Below are 22,826 nucleotides of genomic sequence, written 5' to 3' on the forward strand. Positions count from 1 at the left end.
CTCTCTGCCATATCTTCTTTGGTGACAGTGTTTTCAAACGAATTCACATACTTCAATTTGAGAAACTTGAAACATGGAGAAAGCAGAAATATGTTCACGATTCTTTCCTGATAATTGCTGCCTGTAAAGAATGCTGCACTTAAAACACATGTATTTTAAAACTTGCCAACTGGAAAAAGTAACCCATCAACAAATCTAGGACAAAAGGTGCCTCCAATAAGACAGGATACTACTGTAAAAAGAGTGTCAAGACGGTCAATGGACTTGGTGCATCCGGCGAAATTAGCAAGAATTGCTTCATAGAAGTTTACCGCTTGCTCTTGGCAGATTTGAGTCAGTCTCTCCAAGTGCTCTTCCTGAATGGCCTTTCCCTTCTCGTACTGCTGAATAACCATTTCCATATCGACTTTCACTGGGACCACATAGGCTGAAAAATTGAAACAGTACAGGGGTGTGATATAATTTTAAGGGCAATATTCAACCACAAACACCACCAGTTTCCAATGATAACATGCATGCCATGTGGAATTGCTTTGTTTTCTTGAGCCTACGTAGGATGGGAGAACAATACCACAGGGAGAGTGTGAAGTAGGGCTTAACTCCCTTAGACTCATCTTCTGACTTCGAGAGGATTCAATTCAATTTTTTTTATTTTGATATGGAACTCCAACGGAGGTCCACAAAAGTGCACAGATAGCATAAAAAAAGAGATACTTTATGAACAATACAACATTCTTCCATTCAACCATTAGATATTACAATGTACAAAAATAGCATTTTAAAATTATCTAATAAATAACCAGAAAAGTTTAAAAAAATTGCTATATCTTGAAACAAACCATTTCATTTGGAGGGGAGAAGACACATGAGCGGGTCTCTGGGGGAATGAATATTATATTTGATGAATACAGGTCTTAAAAACATATACCTAGACCCTTGCAGCTTTGTGCAAAAAAATAACAGGATTAGAATTTGCGTGTGACACATTTTACAGATGCTCTCCTTACTAGGAATTTTGTCCCATATACCAGTGACATCTCTTAAGGGCAACAAATTAATTCTTAAAAAAAGAAATTGCCTTCTAAGTCTGTCAGGAAGGTTCCAGGTTAAATAAAGCTGAGGTCTGTTCCCCAAAGCACTCCCACAAACTACCTCATTGTGAGAATTAGACTGACTTAAGCCAGTGTCTCTAGCCAAGCTGATAGAGGGTGCAAACTTCTTTATAAACAGCTTTAATGCAGTTTTTGGCATGGGTCAATCAGGATTCAAGGTAAGCCCAAATGAGTCATTTGCTTGTACAAAGGACCTAAAAAATGTTGAATGTTCTTTCAATTTCTCGAAGATTTCTATTTTCAAGGCAGCCTTATCGGGGCCCTCATCTCCCCAACACAAAGAATTACCCCACCTCAAGACCGCAGCCAAGGATAAAATATATGAAGAAACTAAACCAAATTCCAGACGTAAGATATGTACGGCAGCCTGAGAATTTAGGTTGCAAATTTGACAAAGGATACGGCCTTCAGCCTTATCAAAAGAATGCCAATATTTCATATCCAATATCTCAGCAGCGTATATTAATGAGGGGGGGATTTTTACCTTAAAAACTGACAGAACAAGACTGAAATGGCGTTTCCCACAAATTTTGTAGAATCTGTTTAAAGCTCCAACCTGGGAGATAGCCTTGCTGACACAAAGATTAATGTGCTCTAGATCTTGCCCGGTTTTAGAAAAAACCTTCAATCAATGAATCAATCAAGGTTTTATAAAGCGCTGGTCACCCATGAGGGTCTCAAGGCGCGGGGTGAGCAGCTCTGGTTCAGTCGAAGAGGCCCAGATACAAGTAGGAATCAACCAATTCCAGTTCTTCAGACCCCAGTGACTATTTCTTTATTCTATGTCCTCTCTTACGGAAGACCAAAATGTTGCTTTTAGCAATATTAATTTTCAAAAAGTTGGCTTCTGCATATTTGGTAAGGGCATCGAGACGGCGTTGGAGACCAATGGGTGTTTAGTCAAAAACTGCGACGTCATCCTAATATAATAAAGAGCCAACTGACATTATGCCAATCTTGGGGGCATCCTCCCGCACTGAATTCAAAGCAGCGGGGAGATCAGATATATACAACGAGAACAATAGAGGGGCCTAAAGGCAGCTCTGATTTAGCCCATTATGCGTGATAGCCCCAACGCACCTCCCATCAAGATTTGACACCAGGTGTCTGTGTGTAATTCAACAACAAGACCCAAAAGATGCTGTGGTACACCAAGTTGGGTAAGCTTTCGCCACAGCATTTAGGGATCAACTTTGTCAAACGCTGTGGAGAAGTCAATAAATGCCATATAAACCAGTATACTTCGCAAAAAAACATTATTTCTCAACAATGGTCTGGACAGCCGCAATGTTGTCCAAAGTACCATGGTTCTTTGTAAAGCCAGCTTGCTCTGAAGGTAAAATGTTCTGATCATAAGTCCACTGCTGCAGATGACATAGGATACTTTTTACAAATAACTTGCCCGAGGCATCCAACAGAGCAATCTGTCTAAAACTGGCCGGTGTAGTTTTCAGACCCTTTTTATACAAAGGGACATAATACTCCTCTTCCAGGAGGGTGGAATGTTTGAAAAGTGGAGCTAAAACAGTTTCCCATGCAGCCGACTCCTTTTTGATTGATTAACGCAATCGGAATTCCATCCGGCCCTTGCGCGTCGGAGGTTCTGGCGTTCTTTATAAAACCAACTACCTCATCCCCTGATGGGGAGCCATATTAGAGAGGCAAAGACTCCTCCATAGGTATCGTTACTGGAACCACTGAGCTGTTTTTATACAATGAAGAAATATAATCCACCCACTCCTTTTCTGGAATCGGAATAGGTAGAGCTCTCTGCCTTGAGTCACAGTATAATCCGGTGTCAGTACTTTTTTGAATCTTTGGCCCTTGCAGCTTCCCTTAACCCAATCCACTTAGTGTCAAACTCCCTTCTCTCTTCACTAAGTAAACGCTGGCTTCTTATTCGATTGAGACGACTTATTTCCTGCTGTTGACCTATTGAAAATTGAACGTATTGATTTTGAACTAGTCGATTAATTTCCTGGTTTAACAGTTTCAACGAGTACAAGACCTGTTTAGACAAACGGGGACCAGCAGGTCTAGAACTTAAATTCTGTTCCGTGCTGAATAATGTTCGCATATGCATAACCCTTCTGTTCTACAAGAGCCTTCTTCACTATTAAACTCACTTCAGTGATATTTTTGAACATCCAAAAAGAACGACCATTTACTTTATTATACACCACCATGCCCTGACCCAAGTTCACCGGGTCCAGTACAGGAAGAGCAAAAACCACTGTCATCCCCACTATACTATGATCACTCCGTACCAACGGAAGGACAAATAGATTTTCACAAGCCCCAAGCATTTGATAGGACACAACCACGTAGTCCAAAAGACTCGGAGTATGATGGGAGTGAAAGGTAAATTGGGCTGTTTTATTGACGGGCACTCTCCTGTTCAAAATAACAAGATCTGTACTTCTGATACTATCCAACAGGGAGAAGCCCCATTGATCTGTTTTTATTTTTTCCGGTAGACGAATCTCAGGGATTTGCCAGGTTTCATCTTTATCAATATTCGCAAAGATCTCTAGAGCAGAGTAAGAGATTTTAGCATTTAAGTCTCCCACTATTACTACTAAATGACATTCTTCCCTGATGGCCACATCATGGATGTATAGAAAAAGGATACTCAATAGATGATCACAGTTTCTCCTGGGAGGGATATAAAGACTTGCCACAAGGAAGAAAGTAGGCCCAACAAGGTCTCCCAAACAAGCCAACTGCAAACATATACCAAAATCTGAAGAATGAGAGAAAACCTTCTGGTTCCCCCCCCCCCCACCACTAGCACGACCTCTTTCGGCACGTTTAGTGTGGCAGGAGAAAATAAAATAACCATCACAATCGAAATCCTTGCAAGACAAGGTTTCTTGCAAACAGATGATTAGAGGACTCATGGTTTTCAAAAAATTCATTTTCGCCTCGTTATGACACAAACCAGTCATATTCCAGGACAAAAGTAAGCCACCCAGGCTACCTCAAAGGATCGCTCCTTTCTGCTACCGAACAGGTATTAATCAACGCTTTTGCGACCCAGCTCCACTGGGCCGATTCTTCTTCTAAATTTAAGACCTGGGGAACAGCTACCACATCCGACACCAGATTTATTGAGCGGCCCCTTCTAACCAGAGAAACCACAATATTTTTTGTGTTGCCCAATGAATACTCAAAATCGGGGCCCATTGCATTTAGCGCCACCAACTTAACAGCTGTCGGGCACTGCTTTGGGAAATTCCTCACATTCTGAAGCAAATGCTATATCAAGCCCTCATTTCAGGAGATGCTCACAGTTCTGCATAACCAAGTTGGCGATGATCAAAGAGCAAAAGGTAACTCTAGAATAGGAGAAGGTATCATGTAAATTAATCTTCACATTTATAATATCCCTACTTGATATCAATCTTAATGCCTCTATTTCTGAGAAAAGACAGAGAATAGATCCTTGATTTATCGGATAGGATTAGTTATCAAATAACCAATGGACATAGAGCACTCTGCACCATACTAAGATTCTTTGAATCATCCCCTGGCGGGGATCCATAAAGGAACCCTATCGCCACAACTGACAACGTGTGAACCGACAATGGGCTGACGGTTTAAGTACGGCACAGTAGTGATAATTGGGACCTCTAAACTTCTATTAGGCAACGATGTGTTCCCTATAAGTGCTCTATTCAACCCCACCCGCTTGATATTCCGTGATTGGTGCCCCGCCTCTAAATTATCGTCCACCTTAGCCCCGGCAACCCCAGACCAAGTCTGGTGCATTTCCTTCCAGAATGATCAACCAGCTTGTTAATCAAGGGAATATGAGCTACTTGAGGGGACTGTGACCTCAAATTTGGTAAAGATTGTCCTATTCCGATGACATGTGCACTATGTTGGGCTCCCTAGGAACACCCTCGTCCGAGGGGTTTGAGGTCTTCCTCCTCCATTGATAACAGAGTGTCACTTTGACTTCCTAGTATATCTGAAAAATGCAATTTTTTACACTTTTCATTTAGAGAATCGCCTCAACTTTTTGCGTTTCTATTTCCCATTTTCCCCCTTATGATTTGTTACAGGGCATCCCCTCTTCCTAGCTTTCAACTCTCCCTTCGCCGACAGGTTTGAGAGACAGGCCTGGGAGGTAGAGGTAATTAAGGCCTCCCCTTTCCCCTGCCCACTTGTTTTTCGGAGCCCCTAGTTTTCTCCATTTCCCTAGTACCCCCTTTTTTACTGTTAATAAACTAAGAGAAAAGTTTTATTGTAGACTTTCCCAGCGGGGGTCCCAAAATTGAAAGCCCAAATAGAGCACTTAAACACAACTCTTCTTTTTCCAGATTACACATAGGTTCAATAGGGGGCAACAGATAAAGAGGTATTCCCACTTGAGTGGAGACATCTCTCAAATCTCTCACGGGTGAAAGAAACCCATCATTTACCAATTCTTCAGTGTGGTGTTTTAACGTAGACATAGGTTGGATAGAATTGAACTTAGTTCCCCTTTGTACTTCAGACAGCATTACAGAGATCATTTCCAGTATATGGTCGGAACTTAATACAGATTTCTCTAGTAAAGACAGAATAGAATTTTAAAAAAATTCAATGTAAACAAGATATTCCGAAGGCACACCGTCCCTCTCATTTCTCAACTTCGGTTGTGTACAAGGTAAAAATACATCATGGGCAGACTCCAGAGAAGTGGTAATCAAATGACTTGTGCTACAATACAAAAGTGCCAAAGAAAAACGCCTAGGAGAGGAGATTACAATTGGGGTATTATTTCCCCTAAGACCACTCATCGGATGATCATCCATGTGAGGGACTTCCCAGCCCCTTGTCTGGGTTTCTATATCAATGTCTGTGAGTGTAAAGTCCTCCCCTAGGTTTAGCCTTTCACATGCAGATGACTTCTCAACCACAGAAGAAACGTTGTCCGATATGCCATCCGGACCACCTTCCCTACTCATTTGCTCACAAGTATCCCCCTGCAGAGATAAAACAACTAGTAAAACAACAGACATACGGTCAAACTTTAGACCATCCAAAGGGATGTGATGTTGACTCAGTAGGTTGGCTGGAGAGTCTAAGCACGAAAGAGCATCAGGTGTAACAGGTATCACAACGGACATACAATCTGACTTTGGCCTGTTCTGAGAGGACTGCTGCTGCCTCTGTTGGATATCACAAGCGTCAAAACCCACATTTCCATATGAAGATGCGACAAAGGATAGCCCACTTTGACCATCCTTGACGACTTCATTCATCTGGGCACGTGCCCCTTCCCCGTAGTGGTTCTGGTCCTCCACCAGAATGCAAGTATCTCCCTGTGGCTCCGCAGTGAAGAGGGAAGAGGGCGTTGTTGGATGGCAACTAGAGAACTGTCCATCATGAATTACTGCTACCACTTCAGGAGCAATCCGGGGCATCTTACGAAAAAAACCTGTAATAACTGGATGAGATTTGTAGCAGAGCTGCTGCAGTTGTCTAGTGCCACCATACGATCTCTTTAGTTTGTGTGACTTAGTGATGAAGAGAGCACTCGCCCGAGCGCATTTTTTTGGACGTCATTTTGCTCGCAAAGAGTGCAGAACTTACTGCAACCTAACCCCCACCAGTTACACAAGTACCCAGATGATTTAAGGAGACCCTCCTCACAATTCCCAGCTCCTCGCAGCTACCAGCTCACAGTTTGGTAGACAGCAACGGCTTATCAAATTATTGAATTATTGAGAGTGTACAAAAGAGAGCAGATCCAGTAAGTGAGGCTCTACAGGCGGACGCAAGCCGCACCCAGTGCTACCCGGGCCGCCTCCGCCCCCGCCTGAAGCACACTCTTCGCTACCTACGTCTAACGGTGATGCCCTCACCCACGCAAGGGATATCTGCACTACTCCGAACTTCGAGTTCAGCGTCCTTGAGTCCTCAGGCCGGGCAGAAAAAGTCAGACCCCGCGGCTCGGCTCTTGCAGCACAGTGCTCTTTACAGCAGTACCGCTGCCAGAAGTTGAGGGAGACGCCGCAGGAGGCTTTTATCGCGGGCTATTGACGCAGAATATTGTGGTGCCTGAACAGGGTTGAGTTATATGACACTCAACACTCTGCCCAAAGCAAACTTGAAAGAAAACTTGAGGCCAAGCTTAAGGACTTAAGGGCCTGGCCGGGCTGGTCCCCCACAGCTCATTGCTCACAGTTCACGGCTAGCAACTCAGCAGCTCACAGCTTCGACCTGCTCCGATAGCCTCTCCCCCTCTTCCTCACGCATCTCACATCGCAAGCTCTGTTGCAAGATTCAGCTTGATGGTACTCGAAGAGCCTCTGCCCGTCTTGCCGCCTTGTTACCGAATTCTAAAAAGCAAAGCCAAGATCCGGAGCAGAGGCAGAGAAAAAAAAGAAACTCAGCATATGCGGGAGACTCAGGCTATGGCACTCAAGCTGGGCGGCGGTGCTCCAGCCTCCGCTCCATATTCTGCTCCGTATTCCCGCGTGAGCCCGAGCCGCCGGTCGAACCCACGACCCCCACAGGCCACACCCGCCAGCTGCACCCGGTCTAGGTCACAATCTCGAGGGACCACGGGGCGGCGGGGAGGGGGCGAATGCGGCCAAACGGTGAATGAATTAAACGGTAAATGAAATCTGCGGGAGCCGCTCTATACAGCACGTGTACGCTACGGCTCAGCTGCTCCCGTGAAGATAAATATCGCATAGGTTGCAAAAGATCCCTCTACAAGTTAACACTAACACACCCCGTTGTACACCTTAAGTGAATGTAAGCAGTCTTTCATATGACCATCGCATTACCAAAGACCAGTCAATGTGCTGGTACCATGTTCACTTGCTGTTATTCAAAGTGCATACTATTTAAACATAAACATCGAAGATCAGCAACATCATATTTCGTACTGTCTCCATTGCTACTACAGGAAACACCAACAAACCAGGACTCCTCCCTCCACCACCGATGCCACCTATGTACGGATACGCCCAACAACCTTACTCTCAACAGGGCCCCATGTGGTACCCAGCATATCCAGGCCCACACCTGGGATTCCAACAACCATTCTTCCCTAATGCGCCTCCTCCTTTTCAGAACAGAGGCAGGGGGCGAGGCAGAGGAAGAAGAAGAGGACAGAAATAAGTACAATGGCAGGATCCAGGGACACAACAGAGAACAACACGGAGCACAACACACCCGAGACCCCGATCGTGAATTTAACGGACAGACATCTTAACATGGACGAAATCACTGTCCTGGAGAAGGGGTTGGGATTTGTACCCACCCCTAAAGAAGACAACTTCCGCATGAACGCAGAGCTCCAACAATTATTTCGGAAGATACAAATAAAATCCTTCTTTAGCAACAATCCCATCCCTGAACGTCAGGACACTGGACTTAGGCCACCCTCCAGATTCACTCCCTCAGCAGGAATGGTCCCCAGCGAGGTATTGACTTTTGAAAAAGCAGTCCTCAAGGAGGCCAACAACCTCAAAAGAAACCCCGTCTATGACAACTTGCCCAAAAGACTACGCCACGCAGTGCTCTCACTCACCAATGATGAAACCATCATTATTAAACCGGCGGACAAGGGCGGGGCCACCGTTATCCTCTCGCTTGAGGATTATGAGAAGGAATGCTCCAGACAACTCGGCAACACCGAATACTACAAAAAACTGGAGACAGATCCCACTGACAGACTACTTTCACGTATACAGATCCTGGTCAACGAAGCAACGAATGAGGGTTGGATCACACCTCAAGAAGCGGCATTTTTGATCAATGAGGACTCCAGGATGCCATATTTCTACCTCCTACCCAAAATTCATAAGGGCACCATTCCGCCACCTGGCCGTCCGATTATCTCCGGCATAGGCTCCTTACTGGAACCACTCAGTAAGTTCAGCAATTATTTTCTACGCCCTTTGGTCAAGGCTACTCCAGCTTACCTGAAAGGCACCAGAGATGTCCTCAATCTCATACAGGAGATCAACAGTAACAACACAGAGACCATCAACCTCCTCATGACATTGGATGTGGAGGCATTATACACAAACATCCCCCAGAACACCACCATTAAAGTAGTAGAACAACTACTCCACGAGACCAACCTCCCTACCAATACTCCTGCGGAATTCATCACGGAACTTATCACGATAGCCCTCAAGAACAATTTCTTCATGTACAAAACCACCATCTACCACCAGATACAAAGGACCAGCATGGGGAGCACCTTTGCGCCGAGCCTGGCGGGACTGTACATGGCACACTTTGAGGCTAATACCATCTTTACGGACAACAATCCCTACAAGGACAGACTGATAACCTGGAAACGGTACATCGACGATGTGCTCATCCTTTGGAAAGGGGATGTTGAAACTTGTCAAGAATTCTACGAGTGGATAAACAACCTGAACCCCCACTTACGCTTCAGCAAAACAGAGAGTGAGAAGGAAATCCCTTTCTTGGATCTCCTTATCTCCTTGGAGGAAGGACAACTCCATACCACCATCTACAGAAAGGCCACCGACCGCAATAGCCTTTTGAGTTTCCATAGCCACCATCCCAAAGCCCTGAGGGAAAACTTACCCTATGGACAATTTCTCAGAATCCGCCATAATTGTAGCAATATTCATGAATATGACACCCAAGCCAACACTCTGACAAAGAACCTCCAGCAGAGGAACTACCCAGACACTATTGTGAAACAAGCTCATAAACGAGCCAGGAACAATAATCGCCAAGCGTTGATGGAGGATAGGGTGAAAGAACCCGACAACATCATCACATGCGTGACAACCTTCACACCACTGTCAAGAACATTGTGAATCGCAATTGGAAGATTTTGAACACTGGCGCTCTGACGACAGAACGACCCAGATTTGCTTTCAGAAGAACCACGAATTTATGTGACCAATTGATTAATACCAGGCCACGTCCAAAGACTAACCGCCAGGAACCCACTCTTTGGGATCTCTCTGCGGTCAAGGGCCACTACCCCTACGGGGGTTGCAGCGTTTGTCCTCTCACCCAACATACCACAATCCTGAATCTTGAAGATTTCACATGGGACCAACGCAAACACACGAACTGCAACACCAAAAGGAATATGCTACTTAACAGTATGCATCTATTCTTGGCATGTAGAGCTGCAGATCTACACACTTGAGCATAGATCGCCATCTGGTGTTGGGCCCGGATGTTTGCAGTTGTTTTTCCTCTTGGAAAGTCTTTGGAAGTCACGAGGTTGGTGACTCCTCCTTTGGATCGTATTGCGCATGGGCTTCGGCTCCATCCTCAGATCGTTTTTCACCAGCAGGGAAATGAAGGAGCGTAGTAATAAACAGTGAAGATGCCCATGTGTATTGTATCTAAATAAGATAAACTGGAACAGATAAAGGCAGCCGGGCAGGCGGGTGGGCGTGTGTAGATCTGCAGCTCTACATGCCAAGAACAGATGCATACTGGTAAGTAGCATATTCCATTTGAGGCATATGAGCTGCAGATTACTCACTTGTGCATAGATTATATGGCAGTACCCAGCCTTAGCGGCGATCACCCGTATCTGTTGCAGTGGTTTGAAATAATGATTTGCGTACAGCCTGGCCCACACTAGCCTGTTGCTTAGTTTGCACATCTACACAATAGTGTTTAGTGAAAGTGTGCGGTGTTGACCATGTAGCTGCTTTGCAGATATCCTCTAATGGGATGTTTACTAGAATAGCCATTAAAGCCCCTATTTTACGTGTAGAATGGGCTTTAGGGGGAACGGATAGCGTTCGTTTTGCTTTGTGGTAGCAAATCTGAATGCATTTGACAATCCACCTAGCTATCCCCGACTTGGAGATGGGGTTGCCCTTGTGTGGTGGAGAGAAAGAGACAAACAGTTGTTTGGTCTTACGGAAAGGTTGTGTTCTCTCGATGTAGTAGAGTAAGGCTAGTTTGACATCAGTGTGTGGAGAGCTCTTTCTGCAACGGTCTGTGGTTGCGAGAAGAATACTGGTAGTTCTACAGATTGGTTTAGGTGAAAGGGAGAAATGACTTTAGGGAGGAATTTTGGGTTGGTACTGAGAACAACTTTGTTATGGTGCATTTGTAGAAAAGGTTCTTGAATGGTAAATGCTTGTATCTCACTGACCCTTCTGAGGGAAGTGATGGCTACGAGAAAAGCGGTTTTCCACGTTAAAAATTGGAGTTCATATTTGTGCAGTGGTTCGAAGGGAGGCCCCATTAGTCTGGTGAGAACGATATTTAGGTTCCACACAGGTGAGGGTGGCACTCTGGCTGGGGGGAATTATTCTTTTAAGGCCTTTCATGAAGGCTTTTATGGCAGGTACTCTAAAGAGTGATAGATGTTGCCCGTTTTGTAGGTAAGCTGCTATGGCTGCATGGTGCAGGCGAATGGACGTATAGGATAGATTACACCTTTGAAGGTGGAGTAAGCAGCTTATGATGTGTTGAATGGAGACGTCTAGGGGATTGATGGTGTTGTTGTGACAATAGACAACAAAAGATTTCCACTTGACGGCGTAGCACGCTCTGATGGTGGGTCGCCTAGCTTCCTTGATGACGTTCATACAGTCAGGGGGAAGATTTAGATAACCGAATTCTAGGATTTCAGGAGCCAGATCGCAAGGTTGAGCTGAGCTGGGTCCGGGTGTCTGATCTCTCCTTGGCTCTGGGTTAAGAGGTGTGGATAGAGGCGTAATTTTTGGTGCGGTACTACAGATAGTTCCAGCAGTGTGGTGTACCACGGTTGTCTGGCCCAAGTTGGAGCTACTAGGATTAGTGTGAGGGAGTGTTGCTGTAGTTTGCGCACCACTAGTGGAATGAGTGGGAGCGGCGGAAAAGCGTACGCAAATCTGCCAGACCAGTTCATCCATATCGCATTTCCTTTGGACAATGGGTGTGGATATCTGGCGGCGAAGCTTGGGCATTTGGTGTTTTCGTGGGTGGCGAAGAGGTCCATCTGTGGATGCCCCCACATCTGAAAGTACGGGTGTAGAACTTGTGGGTGGAGTTCCCACTCGTGGATTTGTAGTGTTTGTCTGCTGAGCAGATCTGCCATAGTGTTTTGGACTCCTGGAACATGCTGAGCTAGGAGAGATTTTCTGGGGTATGGCCCATCTCCATATGCTCTGTGCTAGGTGAGAGAGCTGTGGAGAGTGTGTGCCGCCTTGTTTTTGAATATAGTACATGGCTGTCATGTTGTCTGTGCGGATTAAGACTGGCTTGCCTGAAATCTGTGTTTCGAAAGATTTTAGGGCTAAGAAGATCGCTAGTAACTCCAGATGGTTGATATGGAGTAACTTTTGTTGAGGTGTCCATGTGCCCTGCACGGTGAGATGTAATAGATGAGCTCCCCAGCCGGAGAGCGATGCGTCTGTTGAAAGTACTATCTGGGGAACCGGGTCCAGGAACGGTCGACCTTTGGAAAGGTTTCTGGTGGTCCACCACTGCAGAGGGCGATGGGTGCGACCGTCTACCAACACCAGATCTGTTAATTGACCTTGGGCCTGGTTCCATTGGCGCGCTAAGCACTCTTGGAGAGGACGCATCTGAAGTCTTGCGTGAGGTACTATGAAGATGCAAGAGGCCATCATCCCTATTAGTTGCATAAACACTCAAGCTGGAAGGGAGTGTTGTGCCATGAATTTTGCGCGTAGAGCCTGAATGCTTGTAATCCTGGCAGGATTGGGGTAGGCTAGCGCTTTTGAGGCGTCTATGGTGGCACCGAGGTATTGTTTTATGTGGGATGGTTGTAGATGGGACTTTGCGTGGTTTACTGTGAAGCCCAGTTGGTGAAGTAGCTGGATAGTGGCATGCGTGTGTTGTACACACTGGCTGTATGAACTGTCTTTTATTAGCCAAGCGTCTAGGTATGGGAAGACATGGATGTGTTGTCTCCTGAGGTGTGCTGCCACTACTGCTAGGCACTTGGTGAATACTCGTGGTGCTGTTGTGACTCCGAATGGGAGTACTTTGAATTGGTAGTGTTGGCCGTCCACTACAAATCTGAGGATCTTCCTGTGAGCGTTGTGCACTGGAATGTGGAAATAAGCGTCTTTTAGGTCTAAAGTGGTCAGGAAGTCGTTTTGGGAAAGCAGTGGAAGTACCTGCTGAAGCGATACCATGTAAAAATGGTCCGAGTGTATGTATCTGTTCAGGGGCCTGAGGTCTAGGATGGGCCGCAGAGTCTCGTCCCTTTTTGGTATGAGAAAATATAGGGAGTAGACCCCCATATTTCGTTGGTTGGTAGGAACGTGTTCTATCGCCCTTTTCTGTAGGAGGGAGATTACCTCCTGCTTTAGAAGTGTTAGATGTTCTTGTGACATTGGGCATTGTCTGGGTGGAATGTTTGGGGGGTAGATATTAGTTCTAGGCAGTAGCCTGACCGAATGATTTGTGTTACCCATTTGTCTGAGGTGATGGTAGCTCAGACAGGGAGGACATTTTGGAGTCTGCCCCCGACCAGAGTTGGATGGTCTGGGGGGAGTGGAGGGAAGTCATTGAGTAGGTGCGGTGGCAGAGCGGACGGTGTTTGTCTGCCTCTGCCTTTGTTATTGTTGCCCCTGTAGCCGCCTCTTTGGTAGCCCCTTGTAAAGTTGGACTGGGTAGGGGCCTTATATGAAGTGGAAGCGGTGTTGGGAGGAGTAGCCTCTGGATGTGCTCCGAAAGGAAGAACGGCGAAAGGAGCGCCTGGGAGGGTGTGATTGTAAAGCTCCCATGGATTTTGCCGTGTCTGTGTCCTTTTTCATCTTTTCTAGGGCCTCATCCACTTTTGGGCCAAACAGATGTTCCTGGTCAAAGGGATGGTTGAGGATGGAGGCCTGTACCTCCGGTTCAAACCTGAGATCCTTAGCCAGGCATGGCGACGGAGGAGGACACTAGTATTGATAGCCCTGGAGGCTGTGTCTGCTGCATCTAGGGCACAACGTATGGAGGTATTAATAATGGTTTTGCCCTCCTGAATTAGCTTGTGGGCCCTAGGTTTGTATTTATCAGGGAGATGTTGCATTATGGCTTCTAATTCGTCATAGTGGGCCCAGTCATACCTGGCTAGTAGCGCTTGTGTATTAGCGATACGCCATATGTTGGCAGCTTGGGATGCAGTACGCTTGCCTGATGCGTCCAAGAGTTTAGAGTCTTTGTCAGGTGGTGGTGCTTCACCTGACGCTTGGGAGTTGGCCCTTTTACGTGCTGTGGACACTACCAGAGAATCTAGTGGTGCTGGCCCTCTGATGTAGGAGGGATCTGTTTGGGCGTATTTATATTTCTTTTCAATGCGCGGGTTAATGACCCTGGCTCTGACTGGGTCTTTAAAGACCTCTGGCGCATGTTTTAGAACTCCCTTGAGCATAGGCAATATGGAGGTAGTCCTATGTGTGGTGTCAAACGTATCGAGGAGGAAATCCTCCTCCACGGGGTCGGTATGGAGATCTACCCCGTGATAGTGTGCCGCCCTTTGTAGTAGATGGTTGAACCCCAGTGAGTCTTCTGGTGGGGAAGGTCTGGAAGGGTAGAGATCATCCTGTGGGACGTTAGGGATGTCAGGGATATTGTAATCGTCCCATGGGTATGGGGAGCCTGTGGGAGTGGGGTCCCCTGTAGGTAAATCGTGTGGCACGTCTCCTATGTCATCATATGGGTCCCCCTGATCATCATCATCATCCGAAGAGGGTGTTGGGGAATGATGAGGTGGGGGCAGAGACTGTGGAGGAGGGGAAGGTGGAGGGGGCGTTGGAGGTGGGGAAGGTACTCTGAAAGGAGAGGTAGCAGAGTCCTTCCTCTTTGGAGGTGGAGGCGGAGCAGGTTTTTCCAGCGGTCTCTTTTTGATGGAGAGCATCAAATGTCCGGTTTTAGGATCCTTGGTTAGCGTTTTTTGTAATGGATCCGGTGTAAAGAGTTCTGGTGAGGTTGGTTGGTCGGTCTGCGCCGAAGGCGTCGGGGCCATTGGTTTTTTGGCTTTATCCACGCTGGTTCATTGTTTGGAACTATGTTTGGAAAAGTCGGATTGTTTGGTCGGCGCCGAGATTGATTTCGGCTTCGAAGTGTCGGTGGCCTTGTGTGCTTTTGTCGGTGCCGAAGATGGTGTCGGCACCGAGGAGCTGGAGCTGGTTCTCGACACCGAGTGTTTCGGTGCGGGGCTCGGTGTCGAAGCGGAGGCCATTTTCTTTTTCGGTGTCGAAGAGTGTTTATCGGCACCGACTGTGGGCTGGCTCGAGCCCAAGCCGCCGGAAGGCTTAATCGGCTTCTTTACCGGGCCCGAAGGTGCGATGTGGGAAGCAGTGTCTTTGGTCTTGCTTAGGCCCGTAGACGAAGGCGTGACCGAAGCCTTTTTCGGTGCCGGTGAGGGTGTGGAGGTTTAGTACTCACGACCCTCTGTGCCGTAGTGATGTCCTCCACATCTGAATCGTCGGCTTCGGAGGCGCTGACGAGTCCCTCGTCGGTGTGGTGTTCTTCTGGGGTGTCGACGCCTTCCCCGAAGATGTCGTCCGGAATCGCCGTCGACGAGTGTGCCATGGTTCTTCTTGCCCTTCGGTCTCAAATGGTTTTCTTGGACCAGAAGGACTTGCACGCCGGACAATCTCGAGGCAGAGATTACATACTTCGTGGAGATCGGTGTGGGGGAATTTGGACCCACATCGAGGGCACTTCTTGAAGGGAGTCCTTTCCATTAGCCAGGACCGGAGGATGGGTAGGCCCGCAGGCCGTCGTCGACGACCGGAATCGAAGGTTCTTGCCGATGAGAGCCGCGTCGAGTGGGGAGATCGCGATCGAAAACAATACCGCGAGTTGGGGTGAGGATTGCGCGTCGATCGTCGAACTGGAAGCTGTTCGGAATCGGAGCGCGAAGATCACATCCGAGCCCGATGGCGGAAAAAAAAAAATCTGAGGATGGAGCCGACGCCCATGCGCAATATGATCCAAAGGAGGAGTCACTGACCGCGTGACTTCCAAAGACTTTCCAAGAGGAAAAACAACTGCAAACATCCGGGCCCAACACCAGATGGCGATCTATGCACAAGTGTGTAATCTGCAGTTCATATGCCTCGAACACTGTGTTTATCTGATCATCTGTCCATGTTCACTCCGCTATGTGGGAATGACCACACGGCAGGTCAAAACGAGGATCAGCGAACACAGGAGTACGATGAGACGGGGCAGAACAGCCACAAGACTGACCAACCACTACATCGAGAAGGGACATTCTTGTGATGACATCAGATGGACAATATTGGAGAGCAATCAGCAGTGGAACAATACCTCTTTACTACGCCGAGAACATCGATGGGTACACCGTCTACAAACGCATAGACAAGGTCTCAACGATGAAATACCATGGACCGAACTGTAACCCACACACTCGAGCCATTATCCAGCTCTTACGCCATTTACATACACCGCTGGCCTTGACTTTTTCACATGAGCTACCCTCTTACTCCAGAATAACACAAAAGACCCCCTATCACTCGTCAATGGGGACCCCCACCCACCCCCCTTTTTATGCTACTATCCAGAAGTAGATACTCCACACTATGGGTTTAGAGTACATCTTTCGGGGGTAAACCTTTAACGATCGTTGTCCTGTGTACACACTTTGGGGTACGCTATTAACGCCATTTTGCCTAAGATCACACACATAACCTCAACATTATACCATGAATGTTATACGATACGGGGTTATTAACATCCACCTACACCTTATGCCCAGAAGCACTTAATACGATCGGATACTGTGGCTCATACGAAATAACTTACACACTTGCCTTACACCCACAACATTTTTTTTTTCTCCCCTCCTCAATACTCCTCCGTTTTTTCATCATATACTGTAACTTAACTGTAATCAGAAGGCAGATGAGGGAACAAACAAGCATACACTATCCACGCATGTCCCAAAACTACTAGTCTGGCCTCTGCGCATGCGCACAACAGAGACACCCGTGAACACACCTGCTCCGGATACGGACCGGAAACAGGTACCGCCTAAATTAAACACACCGGTACTACAAATGGAGCCCTCACCGAGACCCGGTTCCATTCCAGACAGGAGGACAGTTGGGGTAGGTTCGTAAGAAGCCACACCAGAGCAAAACTGTAAGTAGCGTCGCACTCTATGCGGTGCTTTGGGCATCAGACTTGATTTCACTAAGATTAAGAACATACGGTGGGCACCAAATCACGCGCTGATTTTTACTGGGGCTTCTTTGTTTCCATTACGTCTCATCCAGCCCAAGAAGGTGTGAACGCTCGTCCCCTAGTCTATGGAGCACCTTTCTCCTTAGCTTTAGGTGAGTGTTACAATGTGTATATATGTGTTTAACCACAGTTGGGCATTGCGAACACGAACGGGGGTGACGTGTCATCAACCCCACTAAGTCGCCACTTTTACTCATCAGTGTGACAATGTTGATTGCTCTGGGCAACATTACAAACAGTACCTCCACAAGGGAACCCTGGGATCAGTAGGTGACTCCGAGCAGCAGCGGGGGGCCATCCGTACCAGGGCGCCTCCGTCCTTTGGTTGGACACCCTGCCTGCCCATCGTTTGAGACCCTACATCCCACCCACTCTTGAGGGGATTTTTTGTTTACAACTCAGTATGTTTTGTTTACTGCACACCGCTGGGTCATACCCAGTTTTATCAATTCATGTTGACTTTGAGGACAGATTCTGGAGCAAGGACTCTTTCCCCTGCCCCTACAATACCCTGACACATTGTCCTTTTCTCCTTTCCTTTTATGTTTTCCTAGGCAATATCCAGGAGCGAACTTAAATCTGACAGAACAGAGAGCAGGGTCAATTTGACCTTGTACGCCCGGATACACACTGTGGGAAATATCCCTCAGATCACATTCACGCACACTTCACTTCTTAGTTGGTCCTGAGGAAGCGCCACGGATCCGGTTGGACCGCAGGGGTGCGAAACATGTCGACCACATTGACCACATTGTAGTTACCTTTTGGGACATTAAACCCACCGGGGTAACACCTAACTTACGGGTTTTTTAGACTGTCAAGGGTACCAACCCCACCTTTTTTTATTAAACAATATCCCTTGAGCTACCCTTAGACATTTTTAATATATCACGTCACACACACTACTGCACCACCATTATTTGTAGGACCCATACCACACACCCGCATTCACCAGACGGCGTTTTCTCTAAAAAGATCTCCGCCAAAGTGACCCTCCGGGGGACCCGTAGGGCATTGCAGCGCCGGCCCGAGGAGCAAAACGCCCGTTGATGAAGCATGACACCTCTTGGGGTGTGTGAGGGCAACAAGAGACAAACACTGCTTTCCCCCCTCGACACCTGGGTCCCATTTAGCCTAGGACCGTATTTACATATTTGTTTCGGTTTCCTCTTTCCTCCACTTTCTCGGAACAGTGTCTCCTTATTTGATTGACATATACTACAGGAAACAGACATCAAACAGGAAGCACTAGACAGAACATATACTCTACACTGCTCAAGTAGCCCATTTTGTAGCCGATTATCACATGACTCAAAGCACTAACGACTACGAAACAGACGACATTAGAAAAACTAGCGTGCATAAATTTAACACAGCAGAATTTTGGCATAACGTTGGATATCATGGTTTTCAAAACAGAAATTCCTGCAATACACTAACATCCAACAGTACACCGTACACATCTCCTAACATACATCAAACACCACAACCCATATATGCTATCACGGCAACTGAGTAAAATTAACCATCAAGGAAAAATATACAAATAAACACACCCACCTCATTTACAGATGTCAGTCAATAGGCATTTCAATCTACTGAGAAGCTACATAACTAATTTACTCGCACTGCAACCGTAACAATTAAATATACAAATCACACACCCATGGCTAAATTAATAAGAAATTGTTGCATGAGAATAGGAACACAATATGATGTGCTTAACACATCAAAATGCAAATTAGACTCTGGTCTACTACTTTAACTCTGGTACCATGTGGCGAGTTTTTGTACTACGGAAAGTGCTATAAAGCTGCACTAGTTACAGAATGTACTCTATGCAGATCGCAATAACATAACTCAGAACTTGTGACCACTTGAAGCCCGCAAAATATTGTTAATGTCTGGATGGTTGTACCTACTGTGACAAAGCACATTTTCACTTTTATCTGATATTAAGTGCTGGTGTCTTTAGAATCTATGGACTGCTAATCAGCAATCCAGTGCAAGTCCTCTGACCCTTGAAAATGGTGACAGTTTGGCTAATTCTAGCTGATGTGTTGAACTTTTAAGTAAAGTCAAATTAAAACCATGCAGGAAACGTGGTATAAAAGTTAAATCTCACATGTGAACTGTTCACATTTACATCACCCATTCAGTGACTGTAAAACCATAACTTCAGTTCTGCTATTGCAGCTCTGAGCTGCTATGAACAATGCTGCCACAGCCCCATGTCAAATAAAACCATCTTTAACATGTTTAAAACCTACTTTTGACATTAGCTGTCAACCCTACATATTGTCTCCAAGCCCACAGTGACTGGGTGCATAATGTGCAAAAATGAGACATGCCTAATATTTGGAAGTGAGCCAGATGGGGGAGGCGGGAGGGAGGATTGGGGTTGTTTAATGTTTTCATTGAGTTTGTTGGCCACTTGCATGCAATAGATACACGGTACTCACTTGGTACTAGAATATGAAGATCTCATAATGGCTTGCAGCTCCTATCATGATTGTAACCTGTATGCTTGGAGATGTTTAAGTCACTCTGCACCCTGCAGGGTTAATTGTGTACCGGTTGTATCAAGAATTGTATGAGGCGTTGCGCATTGAGAAAATCAATAAAGTATATTTTTTAAAAAGCCTATTATTTGGAAACTATCCAGCATTTTCAAAAAGTTATTTTTTCAGAAAAAAGGGCTAAGGTACCAAAGCTCCCCCAAAAAGACACAATCCTACTGACCAAGATTTGCCAATTTGCTTTGAGCTTTTTCTTTTTTTTAAATTTCAATATAATTTTAATCGTTTTTTACAACATATAACATAACGTATAATCGTCAACGCTTTAACGTTGCAGAGTGGCAGCCCAAACTGGCTGTGTTAGTGGTAGTACAGTTACATATTATATATGCTTGGCTGTCCCCCTATCCACTGTTCCAGTAAGAGGAAAGGAATGAGTGAAGGTGGAAAGAAATAGGAATTAAGGTAGAGAGAAGAAGAGGTAGCATACCAGAAGTTTATTTTCTTCTCGATAGTGTCTTGATCCAGTGGGGGTGTGATTTTGAGCAGAGTGTTTCATTTTGTTAGTGCTATTCATGGCGGAACGTATGGGTCTAGGAGCTCGTCCAAGGACGCCCATATTCCCCTGCAGGGTTGTCTCCATGGTGAGTTTTGCAGGGCAGTGTTGTTAGCTCCTCTAAGGTACGTCACCCAGTTGAGCCAACCCTTGAAAGTTGCCTTGGAAGTGTCTTTCCATTTGGTGAGTACTATTTTAACTGCTGCTGTTAGTAGGAGGTCCAGTAGGTCTTTGTCCTGTTGTGAGTCTAACTCTGTTGTCATAAATGCGGTGGTAAGGGTAGCAAAGTCTGCTTTTAATGTGCATCCTAGTGTTTTATTTATGAAGGTGAAAATCTTCTCCCAAAATCTTTTCACTTTGGGACAGTGGAAGATAAGGTGTGCCAGGTCCCCCTTTTCCGTGTCGCAGTTTCAGCACTGGTCATTATCCCTCAGGCCCAGAATCGCCAGGCGAGCCGGGGTCCAGTAAGATTTGTGTAGGAGCCAGAATTTTGTCTGTGCTAAAATCGGGGAGATTTTGTTTTGCGTGGGGGAGGACCAGAGGAGGTGAAGTTCTTTCTCGCTGAGTGTGGAACCTAGTTGTTTCTCCCAGTATGTGATTGTTTTGTCATTAAGTTTGGTGGAGCTGGGTCGTAGTAGTCTGTACAGGTGTGATACCTGATGGCCTATTCTGTTGAGATTCGCCATGTATTGGATGATTGAGGTCTTGTGCTTAGTAAGTTTCGCTTTGGACAGGGCTGTTCTGATTTTGAGGAAGTTGTACAGTTCTATGTCTGGTAGATTGTGCTTTGTTTTTAGCATGCTGAAGGTGGAGGGGCTTTCCCCCTCTTCCAGCTGAGCTGGGTAGGAGATTCCTAGTCTTTTCCATGTATCGAGGTTTCCCCCCTGTATTTTATCTTTGTGTTTGCCCATAGTGATTCCCACATTTAGTTTTTTACGCTGTGTTCCATTTTTTGGTCTATTTTAAGCAGGGCATTTCTTGGGTTTTTGAGTATTGGGTTTCCGGCCTGTGTCTGTTGGCTGTGGGGAGAGCTATTGGCTCAAGGTTGTTTAGTATGGCTCTCTCAATTGTAAGCCAAACTGGCGTATAGTCCTGGCTAGGCAGGACCCAGTCGGCCCCCTGTTTCACTAAAAAGGCAGTTTGGAATGTTTTGAAGTCTGCCACATTTAGTCCTCCCAGTTTTTTGTCTAGCCTTAATTTTTTAAGGCTTATCCTCGCTTTTTTATCCCACCATAGGAATTTATCAATCATCTTCTCCATTTTGCGGTGGAACTCGTCCATGAGCATAAGAGGGAGCATATCCGACAGGTAGTTGACCATTGGAGTGATCATCATCTTTACTGTCTCTATCCTCCCGCACCATGTTATAAATTTGGGCGACCAGGCCTCCAACAGTGTCTTTGTCTTTTCTAACATTAGGTTTTCATTTTGGTTGAGTGTGCTTTTGAGGTCTTTGCCGAAATGTATCCTAGGTATTTGATGAACCCGGTTTGCCAGGCTAGGCACGAGTTCCCCAGTATATCTCTAGTGGTGTGGATGTTTAGTGGCTTGCATTCCGACTTATCCTTGCTTAGCTTGTAGCCAGAGTGGATTGAATACTTTCCTATGGTGTCCATGAGTGCCATAATGGAGCAGTTGGGACTCTCTGTGACTATGAGAATGTCGTCCGCGTACGCGGCTAGTTTGACTGTGACCTCATTGATGGTGATCCCTCTCATCTCCTCTTTGGCCCCGATATCCCTGATCAGAGGTTCCAAGGCCAGCAGAAACAGCGAGGGGGACAAGGGGCAGCCCTGTCTTGTTCCTCGTTGTAGGGTGAAGGGTTCTGAGACCGCCCCAATGACTACTATTCGAGCTCTGGGGTTTTCATATAAAGCCATTACTTTCCGTGTATACGATTCTTCCAAGTTGTATGCCCGCATGCTCTGCTCTAAGAAGTACTAGGATAACCTGTCAAACGCTTTCTCGGTGTCTAGTGTGATAGTCACTGCTGGTTCGTCAATCTTGGTGGCCCGTTCCAGTATGTGGCACAGGAGTCTGGTGTTATCATGTGACATGCGGGTCTTTAGAAATCCTACCTGTAAGTTGCTTATCAATTGTGGTAGTACCGTGTTTAGCCTTGAGGCCAGGATTTTGGCGTAAACCTTGCAGTCTACATTGATTAGTGAGATGGGTCTGTAGTTTTGGGGCAGCTGTGTGTCTTTGCCTTCCTTCGGGATAACTATTATGTTTGCCTCCACCATGGTCTGAGAGACCGCTCCCACACCCTCGCAGTGGTTGAACACTTTTTTCAAAATTGGGTGCAGGTGCGTTAGGAACGTTTTATAGAAAGTGGCCGTGTACCCGTCCGGCTCCAGTGCCTTGTTGTCTTTAAGAGACAACCGCCATCTCAATTTCTGCTGAGCTTATTTCCCGTCCCAGTGTCTGTGCTTCTTCCTTCGCTATCTTTGAGAGGTT

General features: G+C 46.2%; 1 protein-coding gene across 4 annotated transcripts in view; it reads right to left on the reverse strand.

Moving 5' to 3' along the window:
* Window positions 1-22,826, reverse strand: part of TMEM266 (transmembrane protein 266) — a 628,375-nt gene that overhangs the window by 315,409 nt on the left and 290,140 nt on the right. For all 4 annotated transcript variants that reach the window (XM_085643695.1, XM_085643694.1, XM_085643696.1 and 1 more), the window contains one exon: window positions 312-427. In XM_085643695.1, coding sequence (XP_085499821.1) covers window positions 312-427 — 116 coding nt within the window. The remainder of the gene's footprint in view (window positions 1-311; window positions 428-22,826) is intronic.

Source organism: Triturus cristatus, chromosome 3_1, assembly GCF_964204655.1.
Source record: "Triturus cristatus chromosome 3_1, aTriCri1.1, whole genome shotgun sequence".
In the NCBI taxonomy this organism is placed as follows: Eukaryota; Metazoa; Chordata; class Amphibia; order Caudata; family Salamandridae; genus Triturus; species Triturus cristatus.